Genomic DNA, 11084 nt, shown 5'->3' on the forward strand with positions numbered 1-11084 from the left:
GGTGGCACGGGCTGAGCAGCGCACCCCTTCATACTGGACCCCCCCTTTCTGGGCTGGGGGGACACAGCCTGGTGCCCCCCCAGCCCTGCCTACAGCTGCCTCTGCTCACTGGACCTCAGGGGCAAGGCTGTCTTCTCCGAGGCCCTCCCCACTGAGGTCTTCAGACCCCCTGGGCAGCAGCTGCCTGCATCCCGGACCCAGCCCCGAAAATCCCGGGAGACATAGAAGTAGACGAAGGGATCGAAGCAGTTGTTGAAGGCACTAAGCGGCAGGGCCAGGGTGTACCAGATGTAGGTGACATTGTGGCACCCCGTGGCCTCCAGCATGTAGTGGATGAAAAGCAACACGTTGCTGGGGGTGAAGCAGAGGATGAAGACCAGAAGGACCAGGGCCAAGACACGCACCACCTGCCTATAGCGTCTCCCCTTGGCCAGCAGCCGCGCCAGGATGCAGCTATAGGAGATGGTCATGAGCACGAAGGGCAAGCCAAAGCCCAGCCCCACCAGGAAGAGGAAATAGTAGGCGAGGAACTCGTGCTCTTTCTTCCCTTGGACATCATGACACGTTGTGATGTTCAGGCTCGAGATGTCATTTGTCTGGCGGTGCAAAAGTAGAGGGCTCATGCCCAGCCCAACCACCAGCCAGATGCCCACACAGATGCCCACCTTGCCCCACATCCAACTGGAGCCCTTCCACAGGAACGGGTGCACTACAGAGATGTAGCGCTCCAGACCTATGCAAGTGAGGAAAAGGATGGAGCTGTACATGTTCCCGTAGAAGAAGGCCACCATGGTGCGGCACAGGTAGTCCCCAAAGAGCCAGTGATTGCCCAAGAGATGGTAGGAGATCTTGAAGGGCAGCAGGAGGACAAAGAGCAAGTCGGCAGTGGCCAGGTTGAGCAGGAAGAGGGTGCTGGAACATCTCCTGAAGTTGGTCACCAGGACCCAGCAGGCCAGAGCGTTGGCTGGCAGGCCCACGAGCAGGACCACAGAGTAGAGGGCAGGGAGGAGGCGAGTGGTGAAGGTGCTGTTGAGAAAAGCTTCCACAGAGGCCCTGGGGCACGTGGCTTCTTCTTGAGGAGTGAGGGGGATCAAGACTCGCCCTTTCTGACGCACTGCAGAGGACACAAGGCATCAGACTTGTCCAAGAGCCCCCTCCCACTGCCCCTTCCCACTGGGGACCACGCAGGAGCTGCCACCCCTCCCTGCAGAGCCGCCAGCAAAGGCAGGAACTGGCATCTCCTGTCCCATGGCAGGGGCAGCTTCGGACACAGGAGCCCATAACACCCTGCCACCCTCGCCACGCAGAGCCGTGCCACATCCTGCACCATCCCTGCCACTCGCCCAGCAGTGCCACCGCGGCAGTGCCAGCCCAGCCGGGTGCCTTGGCCACAGCCCAGCCGGGCTCTGCTCCCGCGCGCTGCTGCGGGGACACGCGGCTCTGCCGACGGCCCTTTCCCTACCGAGCCAAGCACAACGGGTCCCCTGCCACCCAACGGGATCGAAAGGGCAGATGGGAAACCCACTCCAGGACAGGGTCGGGATACGGCCACCCATGCCAGGATGGGAGATGTTCTCCCACCAGGGCTCCTCCTCCTCCTCCTGGCTGGCCCCCAGCTCAGCCCCCCGCCGTGGTGGAGGCTGCGCACGCCTCCCCATCCTCCTGCGGTCGGAGGCTTCTCGCTGCACACTCAGAACAAAAGTGAAGAACAGGAAGGTCCCCAGACACCAGACAAACAACTCTGCATCAAATCCCTTTTCTGGCTCGCTCAAAAAACGCAGCCAGGCTCTGCTCCCTTGAGCGTCACCCCCAGCTCCAAAAGCTCCATCCAGCTGGTCAATGCCCAGCCCCGGGGGGCCCCAGTTCCACCCAACAGGTTTCCCACAACCTCTGCCACCTCTCCGCATCCAGGGGATGGAGGAAATTTAGGTCACCAGCGCAGTAACCTGATTTTTGCTGCTGGAAGGGGAAGGGGTGGCAGGGTTTCAGGTCTTCACTTAGGTTTTCAACGTGGACACCCAGGGAAGGCAGCAGAGCTCTCACCGTGACACCCAGCTACCCCCTCCAAGTGTCACGGGACGCGGTGTCAGGGTGTCCCAGTGCAGCCTCCCTGCCCTGCCCCATCACCCCCCAGACCCACCAAGGCACTCACTTGGAGACAATTGGGTGGCCGAGCTGAGCCAGGCGCAGCCGAGCAGGAGGGTGACGCAGGCAGCAGCAGAGCCGGGCGAAGCCACCAGCCGGGACATCTCTGTGGGGTGGCCTCGGCACAACTGTCCCACGCAGGGCTGGCCCCGCCGTGCGTCACCGCAGCAGGACAGCCGCCAGCCCCCTCCCCGCTGGCACCCTTCCTCTTTTTCCTCCACTTCGCGCCCACGTCCTGCCCACGTCCTCGTGGTCCGAGCGGCCAGACGGGAGGTGGGGAGCACGAGATGACCACCAGCTGCCCCAGCCGCCGAGCCCCCAGGGGATGTCACGGGGGCTGGGGTGATTTCCACCCGCCGGCACGCAATGGCACAGTGCGGGGAGGAGGAAGGAGACGTGAGGCGGCCGTCGAAAGCCGGTTGTGAACCGCAGGAACCAGGAGGAGCTGTATGTGCCCCAGGCGTGGGGCAGGAAGGAGACAGCCACCTCCCAGCCCGGTGACATGTGCCCCTGCCCCATTGCAGCATCCCAAATCACGGGCATCCCACCTGCCCAGCCCTACCAGGACCAGACAACCCCAGGGACTGATTGTCCAGGTCAGGCTGACAAGCCAATGTCACTCTGTAGATCGTAGAATCATGGAATCGTTTTGGTTGGAAAGGACCTTTAAGATCATCGAGTCCAACCGTTAACCCAGCACTGCCCAGCCCACCACTAACCCATGTCCCTCAGCACCACATCTACACGGCTTTTAAATCCCTCCAGGGATGGTGACTCCACCACTGCCCTGGGCAGCCTGTGCCAGTGCTTGACAACCCTTTCGGTGAAGACATTTTCCCTGATCTCCAATCTAAACCTCCCCTGGTGCAACTTGAGTCCGTTTCCTCTTGTCCTATCACTTGTTACCTGGGAGAAGAGACTGACCCCCACCTCACTACACCCTCCTTTCAGGCAGTTGTAGACAGCAAGAAGGTCTCCCCTCAGCCTCCTTTTCTCCAGGCTAAACACCCCCAGGTCCCTCAGCCGCTCCTCATCACACTTGTGCTCCAGACCCTTCACCAGCTCCGTTGCCCTTCTCTGGACTTGCTCCAGCACCTCAAGGTCTTTCCTGTAGTGAGGGGCCCAGAACTGAACACAGGATTTGAGGTGCAGCCTCAGCAGTGCCGAGTCCAGGGGGACGATCCCTGCCCTAGTCCTGCTGGCCACACTAGTGCTGATACAAGCCAGGATGCTGGTGGCCTTCTTGGCCACCTGGGCACAGTGCTGGCTCATATTCAGCCGCCATCGACCAACACCCCCAGGTCCTTTCCCACCAGGCACTTTCCAGCCACTAAATGGTCTGGGGGGTGATGGGGCAGGGCAGGGAGGCTGCACTGGGACACCCTGTCACTGCGTCCCGTGACACTTGGAGGGGACAGTTGGGTGTTACGGTGAGAGCTCAGGCCCCTGGTTAGATGGGGCCGCCCTGCATTGTCCCACTCTGCCATCCCCTTCCTGCCACCCAGGTGGGTGCTGGGTGGCCCCCGCTCCGTTTTCCCGGCTCCCCCCTGCAGCAGAGGGGCTGTGGAGGGGGATAGCAGACCCGGTGACAGCCCCGGCCCAGCCTCGTGCGTCGACACCCGTCAGGGAAACCAGGACACGTGTAACTGACCACAGAAATGTCAGGGAGAGAGCGAGAAGGGGACAAAAGGGACAGCGGGGAGAGCCACGAGCTCTGCAGGAACCACGGACAGAAAGAGCAGGACAGAAAGAGAAGTGAGAGCTGTAGGGGATGGGAGGGAGAAGGAGGGGGACAGGGGGACAGAGGGGCTGGGGGACAGGCAGGGCCAGGGCTGGCTGGGGAGCCCTCATGGTGCCAGGTGCCCCACACCAAATGTCACTGCTCAGCACCACTTCTGTGTCCCCACGGCAGGGTCCTGCCAAGCTGTCAAGGGTCACTGTGCACCCTCCATGCGATGTGGGACCCCACGTGGCCCTGTGGCGAGGGGCTGAGGTCTCAGTGCCCCACAAGTCCCCGTGCCCTAGGACCAGTGTCCCAGCACCCCATGTATCACCACGTCCCAGGACCAGAGCCTTGTGTGTCCCCACGAACCAGGATTGGGCCCAAGTGTTCCCAGTGTCCCCATGCCCCAGTGCTCCCAGTGTCCCCACATCCCCCTGCCCAGGACATGGGTCCCAGTGCTACCCATGTCCCCATCTCCCTGTGTCCCCGTCTCCCTTTCCCCCTGTGTCCCTGTCCCCCCATGTCCCTCTCTCCCCATTTCCCTGCACCCCCATCTCCACATCTCCCATTTCCCCATGTCCCCGTCTATCTGTGTCCCCATCTCCCCATGTCCCTGTGTCCCCACATCCCTGCCTCCTTATCTCCCTGTGTCCCCATGTTCCCATCTCACCGTGTCCCTGTGTCCCTGTACCCCCACATGCCTCTCTCCCTGTTTCCCTGTGACCCCATCTGCCTGTCTCCCATGTCACCATCTCCCCATCTCCCTGTGTCCCCGTGTCCCTCTGTCCACATGTCCCCGTGTCCTCATGTCGCTCTGTCCCCACATCCCCACGTCCCTGTGTCCCCATGTCCGCATCTCCCCGTGTCCCTGTCCCACTGTCCTCCCGTGTCCCTGTCCCCCTGTCCCCCCATGTCCCTCTCTCCCCATTTCACTGTGTCCCCATCTCCCTGTCTCCCATGTCCCCATCTCCCCATCTGTCTCTGTCCCCATGTCCCTATGTTCCTCTGTCCCCATGTCCCCGTGTACCCACGCCCCCACATCCCCGTGTCCCCATGTCCCCACATCCCCATGTCCCCATGTCCCCATGTCCCCACATCCCCACATCCCCACATCCCCACGCCCCCATGCCCCCTGTCCCCATGTCCCCCTGTCTCCACGTCCCCCTGTCCCCATGTCCCCCTGTCCCCATGTTCCCATGTCCCCGTGTCCCCCTGTCTCCATGTCCCCATGTCTCCCTGTCCCCGTGTCCCCATGTCCCCATGTCCCCCTGTCTCCATGTCCCCATGTCTCCCTGTCCCCGTGTCCCCATGCCCCATGTTCCCATGTGCCTGTCCCCATGTCCCCATGTCCCCATGTCCTCATGTCCCCCTGTCCCCATGCCCCTGTCCCCCTGTCCCCCTGTCCCCACGTCCCCGTGTCCCCGCGCTCCGTCTGCACGTGCACCACCCACCACTAGGCGGCGCGCGGGGCCCCGCGGTGGGCGGTGCTCGTCTGGGAAAGGGGCGGGCGGGGGGCGGTGCGTGACGAGGAGCGGGGCTTGAGGGGGCGGGGCCGGGGCGGGCCGGTCCCGGCAGTTCCGGGCTCGGCACACGCGGGGCGGCGGCGGCGGCGGGGGGGGGACCGGGGCGGGGACCGGGGCGGGGAGCGGGAGCGGTGCCGGGGGGAGCGCAGCGATGCAGCCGCCGCCGCGCAAGGTGAGCGCGGGGCCGCGAGGGCACCGGGGCCGGTCCCGGCACCGGGGCGGGCTGATCGGGACCGGGTCCTCCACCGGTGCCGGCGGACCGGGACCCTGCAGCGGGGATCGGGAGTCTCCCCCGGCGGAGCCTCCCCGGGGCTGGGCGGTGGCCGGCGGCACCTGCGGTGGCACCCGGGGGGGAGGGGGGACAGCGGGGCCCGGTACCGGGGCGTCACAGCGGGGCCCGGGCGCTGAGCGGTGCCGTCCCGCAGGTGAAGCTCACGCAGGAGGTGCGGGTCCACCTCCTGGAGCAGCTCTCGGGGCTGCAGGGCAAGCAGCAGCGGGACGCCGAGCTGCTGGAGGACATCAGGTAGGGTCCCAAGCGTGTCCCACCCCCCCCGAGCTGAGCCCGGCCAGCTCATGGCACGCGTGGGGCCGGGGCCAGCCTGCCCGGCACGGCTCACCTTGAACCTGCCGCCTCGAGGTCGTGGGCTCCATCACCCGCTGGAGCAGCCCGGTGGGGACATCCCGATGTGGGGTGGTGGCAGAGGGGTGGTGGCAGTGGGGTGGCAGTGGGGTGGCCCGTTGCTGTCCCCCCTGCGTGTGTCCTCGCCTGCCCCCGTGCCCTCTCCCCGCAGGTCCTACAGCAAGCAGCGGGCCGCCATCGACAGGGAGTACGGGCAGGTAAGGGGGTGCCACCGGCCTGGGGATGGGTGGCCCCGGGAGGCACAAGCACCGAGCCCCGTCCTTCCCGCGCGGGGTGGTCGGGAGCAGGACACGGCCCCGCGCAGGCGATGGGCAGCGTCGGGAATTACCCGAGCAGATGGGGCTTGGCCGCTCCATGCTGGCCACGGAGGCCAGTGGCCCATGGGCTCGGCGTTTTCCATGCCAGGGGGGGACCGACCGCATTAGGGGACCCGCTGGGTGCTTTGCTGAGCACAGCGTGGGCCGAACCTCGGGTGTTTTGGGGATCTGGAGGGAAAACCTTACAGGGGAGAGGAAACCGCCCGGCGCTGCTGTGTGCTGGGTCATCCCCGGGCTCTGCTCTGCAATGTCGGAGCCTGGGTTTGCTCTGTGAGACGTCCCTGCAGCGTCCTTTGGGGACACCACGCAGCAGAGATGCCCTCCCTGCTCACCTCTCCCCTTCCTGCGGCCGTGCTACCCCGCTCCCCCCTTGCCCCCCAGGCTGAGGGGGAACTGTCCCCCCAGGGTTGGGGTCCTGCTGTGCTTGGCTTTGCTGGGGGCTCCTCTGCCTCTGCAGCCGGTGTCCCTCACTCGTGTCCCCTTCCCGGTCCTCTGTCCCAAAAACTGCAGTGACGGGGTCTTCTTGTGGTGGGGGCTGCTCCTCAAAAAGGTTTTCCCATGGGAAGCATGATGGGGTCCCTGCTAACACCAAGCCACCGTGGGGTGTGTGTGTCCCCTGCTCTGGGGACACCCATGGTGGGCAGCCAGTGTGGGGGAGCCCAGTTGCAGCCCTGGAGTGGGACAGCGGGGTGCTGGGGTGCCCGGCAGGGTTGGGGAGGTGCCGGTGGTGACGGGTCTGTCCGCAGGCGCTGCAGAGGCTGGCGAGCCAGTTCGTGAAGAGAGACTGGCAGCGGGGCCGCGGCGAGGCCGGTGACTCCAGGTGGGCTGGGGACAGCGATGGGGACGAGGGGTTGGGGCTGGCTGCGCCCATCCATGGCCCTCCCAGCTGCCCTAAAGCCAACCAGGATTTGGGTGTCCCCGGGTGGGATGTCCCCAAGGGGGTGGTATGTGACTCGGAGGGGACCGCAGGGGCTGGGGGTGCTGGCTGTCCACCTGGGCATCCCTGGAAGCTGGCAGGAGAGTCCCCTGCCCTGTCTTAACCCCCCCCACCCGCAGGAGCGCAGTCACTGTCTGGAAGGGCGTCATCGAGGGGACCGCGCACGCCGGGCAGGGCCGTGTCACAGCCTCCGAGAGCTACCGCGCCCTGGCCACCGAGGCCGCCCGCACCGCCCGCCTCTCCAAGGAGAGGACGCTCAAGAAGGTAGCGGGGCGAGGATGTGTCCCCCGTGCCCGGGCGGTGGGGACGCCTGTGTCCCCCCACAAAGATGATGCTCCCCGCAGGGCATCGAGCGGCTGCAGAAGGCGCAGGCGGAGCTGCTGGAGACGGTGAAGGAGCTGGACAAGGCGAAGAAGCAGTTCACCCACCTCCAGCGCAGCAGCGAGGTGGCCAAGGACAAGGCGGCCGACGTGGAGGCTCGGTGAGCGGAGGGGACCACGGTGAGGGGGCTGCCGTGGCCGTGGGGTGGTCTCACATCCCCCCTCCCCACCCCACATCCTCCCCAGGCTCCGCAAGAGCGACCGGAGGATATTTCACACCAAGGCCAGCCTGCAAAAACTCAGCGCCAAGGTCAGCAGCGCAGGGGGGACATGGGGTGATGGCCCCCACGTTGTCCCCAAGCCCCGCTCTCCGCGTCCCCGCAGTTCTCGGCGCGGCTGGCCGAGCACTCGAGGCAGCTGGCGGGGGTGCAGAACGAGTACGGCTTCGCCCTGGTCTCTGCCAGTGCCCACCTGGAGCATTACCGGCGCGTGGAGCTGCCCGCCGCCATGCAGGTAGGGACCCCCCCGCGGCCCCTCCAGGGAGCATCCCCCTGCGAGGGGGTGCAGCAGGCAGGGTCCTGTGGGTGCGGGGACAGGGCTGGCTGCCCTGAGGGGTCAGGGTGTTCCCGGGGGGATGCAGGCAGTGCCGGGGGGGGGGTTGCCACCCGCTTCCCCCCAGGCGCTGGACGGTGACCTCTACGAGCGGCTGCGGGAGCACTTGGCGGCGGCCAGCCAGACCGAGGTGGAGACCTGCCGGGCCACGCAGGACTGGTTCCAGGGCGTCGCGGAGGCGTCCGTGCGGGTAACGGCACCCACCCAAGGGTGAAGGGGGGGACAGGAGGGGATGGGTGAGCCCGCCCGGCCCCACGCTGCTCCCTGCTGCAGGTGTGCCGGGAGCAGGACCTGCTCCTCTTCCTGCAGGACCACCCCGCCTTCGCCCCGGCCCCCGAGCAGCGCTTCCAGCTCACCGGGGTGGAGGAGGTAGGTGGGGAGGGGGATGTTACGGCACAGGGTGGGGGGGGTCCGCACATCCAACCCCTTCTCAGCCGCCCTGTCCTCGCCCAGGTGTCCCTGCTGCCGTCGGGGGACGGCGGGGCCAGCCTGGAGAAGGAGGCACGGCGCTGGGCCACACGGGTGGCTCGGGACCGCAAAAACAAGGCGCACAGCGAGGAGGTGGGGGCTGTCCTGACCCACGGGGGGCTCAAGGAGGGGCTTTCCCTGCCCCCCACCTGCCAGCTCCCACCACCCCACGGATGTGCGGGTGCCCACCCAGGTGCTGCAGCGGCTGGAGGCCAGGCGGCAGCAGGGCCCCGAGACGGAGGCGGCCGCCGTGGAGCGGCGGATGGAAGAAGCGAGGGAAAACATCCGGAAGGCAGAGGTGAGACCCTCAGGTGGGAGGTTTGGGGTGGCCTCGAGGTTTGTCACCCCCGGGAAGGGGGACACACAGGGATGGGGAGGTGCGGCGGCCGGGAATGCGGCACCGGGGATGCTCTGCCACTGTGGGAACCACTCTGGGGACTGGGAGCGATGGGGATCACTGGGCTGTCCCCCACCCCGTAGGTGTCCCCTTAGGCCTTGACGATGTCCCCTCCCTGCCCCGGCTCCCCCAGGTCAGCCGGGTGAAGGCAGAGGCACGGCTGGCGCTGCTGCGGGCAGCAGGGCTGGACGTGGACACTTGGCTGGCGGGGGCCATGGTGGGGGTGGGCGAGGAGGCGCCCACGGGGCTGGATCTGGCCGAGTTCGATGACTACGAGGACAGTGATGAGCCGGACGAGGATGATGAGCCCGGTCCTGCTGCCCGCACCTACCCCTACACCTGCCGGGTGATCTTCGGGTACCAGGTACGACCGCGGCTGCCTGCCCCCCGCCCTGCCTGCCCCCCGCCCTGCCTGCCCAGGGCCAGCACCCCCAGCCTCCCTGCCACCTTGTCCCCTTGTCCCCTGCAGGGCTGCCAGGCGGACGAGCTCTCCATCACCCAGGGCGAGGAGCTGGAGGTCATCGAGGACGGTGACGCGGAGGAGTGGGTGAAGGTGGGAGCAGGCTGAGCACACCCCCCCACCCCAAGCAGCGGGGGACACATTTCAGAGGTCCCCAGGGCTGTCCCCACCTTGGGGGCTGGGACAGTCACACCTTTTCCTGCCCCTTCAGGCTCGGAACAAGGCAGGCCAGGTCGGCTACGTCCCCGAAAAGTACCTGCTGTCCCTGGGTGGCGAGCAGGGGGCTGGGGCTGGCCCCCCGGGCCCCTCCGCGCTGCACCGCCAGCTCTCCAGCATCATGGCCGCAGAGCTGGTGCTGGAGCCCGGAGGTGGGTGCTGGGGCATCACCCCCACCCCGGGGAGGGGGACAGGTCCCCCGAGGGTGCTGAGCCCCCCGCCCCATCCTCTCCGCAGCCTGGCTGGTGCGAGCCCTGTACGACTACGAGGGGCAGAGCCCTGAGGAGCTGAGTTTCCCCGAGGGGGCCATCATCCGCGTGCTGCCCCGCGCCCCCGGCGAGGTGGACGACGGCTTCTGGACGGGCGACTTCGACGGCCGCGTCGGCGTCTTCCCCTCGCTGGTGGTAGAGGAGCTCACCGGGGCCCAGGGGGCGGCTGGGCAGGTGGGTGGCGGTGGCAGGAGGGTGGCCGTGTCCCCTCGGTGTGGGGCAGCGCCCCAGCTTGGGCTGTTCCCACCTCTTTTGCAGGAGCTGCCATCGCCGTCCCCGCCACCCTTCTCCCCCCCAGGCCTCACGCCCGGGGCCAGCCTGGCCCCCAGCCCCTCTCCCGAAGTGCCGCTGGGCGGTGAGTGCTGGGGAGGGCTGGGGAAGGGGCTGGGGGGGTGTGGGGAGCGGGGCTGAGCTGCCGGCCCCTCGCAGGTTGCAGGCAGGATGGCACAGGCAGCGGGCAGAGCTCCCCGGACCTGGCAGCCACCCGCCTCCGCCCGGTAAGCCCCGTCACAGCGATGCTGTGCCCCCCAAACCTGCCCCCAGCCCTCCTGGAGCGGGGGCCGGTGCCACCCGTGTGCTTCAGGGGGGTCTGAAGGGGGGTGAGCGGCCTCGGCGTGTCGACACCGCTTCTCCCTCCGCAGCTCCGCGCGCCCCCTCCGCCGCCCGGCAGAGCCCCGGAGCCCGACCCGGAGCTGCACTTCAGCTGACCCTGCGGGTCCCCCCGTCCCTCCCTGCGCCCCAAAAAGCTTCGCCCGAGCGAGCCGCCGCACCCCCACGGGCTGCCCCGTGCCCCGAGCTGGTCTCTCCGGGGGCCGCATCCTGCCCGGTCCTGCAGCCCTCCACCGCGGAGCGTCCCGGCGGCCCCTGTGTCGGGGGGCTCAGTGCCACGGCCCTGCCCCATCTCACCCAGCTCTTGCCTCGGCCCCTTTCTGCCTGGCATCGCCCGTGCAGCCCCGGTTCCCCCGCGGGGCTCAGTCCTGCGCCCAGGGCATCTCCCCGCAGGCAGGAGCAGGCAGGTGGGTGCTGCGCCCCAATAAAACCAGTTGCCTCTGCCGAG

The 11084-nt window shown here is 67.5% G+C and overlaps 2 protein-coding genes across 4 annotated transcripts; one reads left to right on the top strand and one right to left on the bottom strand.

Moving 5' to 3' along the window:
* Positions 1 to 89: 89 nt before the first annotated feature.
* On the bottom strand, positions 90 to 2249 carry LOC137672710 (proteinase-activated receptor 3-like). Its single transcript, XM_068417109.1, has 2 exons — positions 2153 to 2249; positions 90 to 1114 (listed from the first exon to the last, which is right to left on the bottom strand). Exons 1-2 carry the CDS (start codon positions 2247 to 2249, stop codon positions 90 to 92), a joined length of 1122 nt encoding a protein of 373 aa, XP_068273210.1.
* Positions 2250 to 5485: 3236 nt separating this feature from the next.
* On the top strand, positions 5486 to 11079 carry FCHSD1 (FCH and double SH3 domains 1). Of its 3 annotated transcripts, none has more exons than XM_068417180.1 (19): positions 5486 to 5563; positions 5817 to 5914; positions 6183 to 6228; positions 7095 to 7168; positions 7405 to 7549; positions 7630 to 7766; positions 7852 to 7915; positions 7990 to 8118; positions 8285 to 8407; positions 8491 to 8586; positions 8671 to 8778; positions 8879 to 8983; positions 9216 to 9446; positions 9552 to 9635; positions 9754 to 9910; positions 9996 to 10201; positions 10286 to 10382; positions 10457 to 10524; positions 10669 to 11079. In XM_068417180.1, the coding sequence occupies exons 1-19, from the start codon at positions 5543 to 5545 to the stop codon at positions 10732 to 10734; spliced, it is 2055 nt and encodes a 684-aa protein (XP_068273281.1). In that variant the 5' UTR covers positions 5486 to 5542; the 3' UTR covers positions 10735 to 11079. The 3 variants fall into 3 exon arrangements, with proteins under 3 accessions (XP_068273281.1, XP_068273282.1, XP_068273280.1); XM_068417181.1 differs by having other exon boundaries at positions 8506 to 8586; XM_068417179.1 differs by having other exon boundaries at positions 8491 to 8778.
* Positions 11080 to 11084: the final 5 nt, after the last annotated feature.

The sequence above is a fragment of the Nyctibius grandis genome, chromosome 22, assembly GCF_013368605.1.
Source record: "Nyctibius grandis isolate bNycGra1 chromosome 22, bNycGra1.pri, whole genome shotgun sequence".
NCBI lineage: Eukaryota > Metazoa > Chordata > Aves > Nyctibiiformes > Nyctibiidae > Nyctibius > Nyctibius grandis.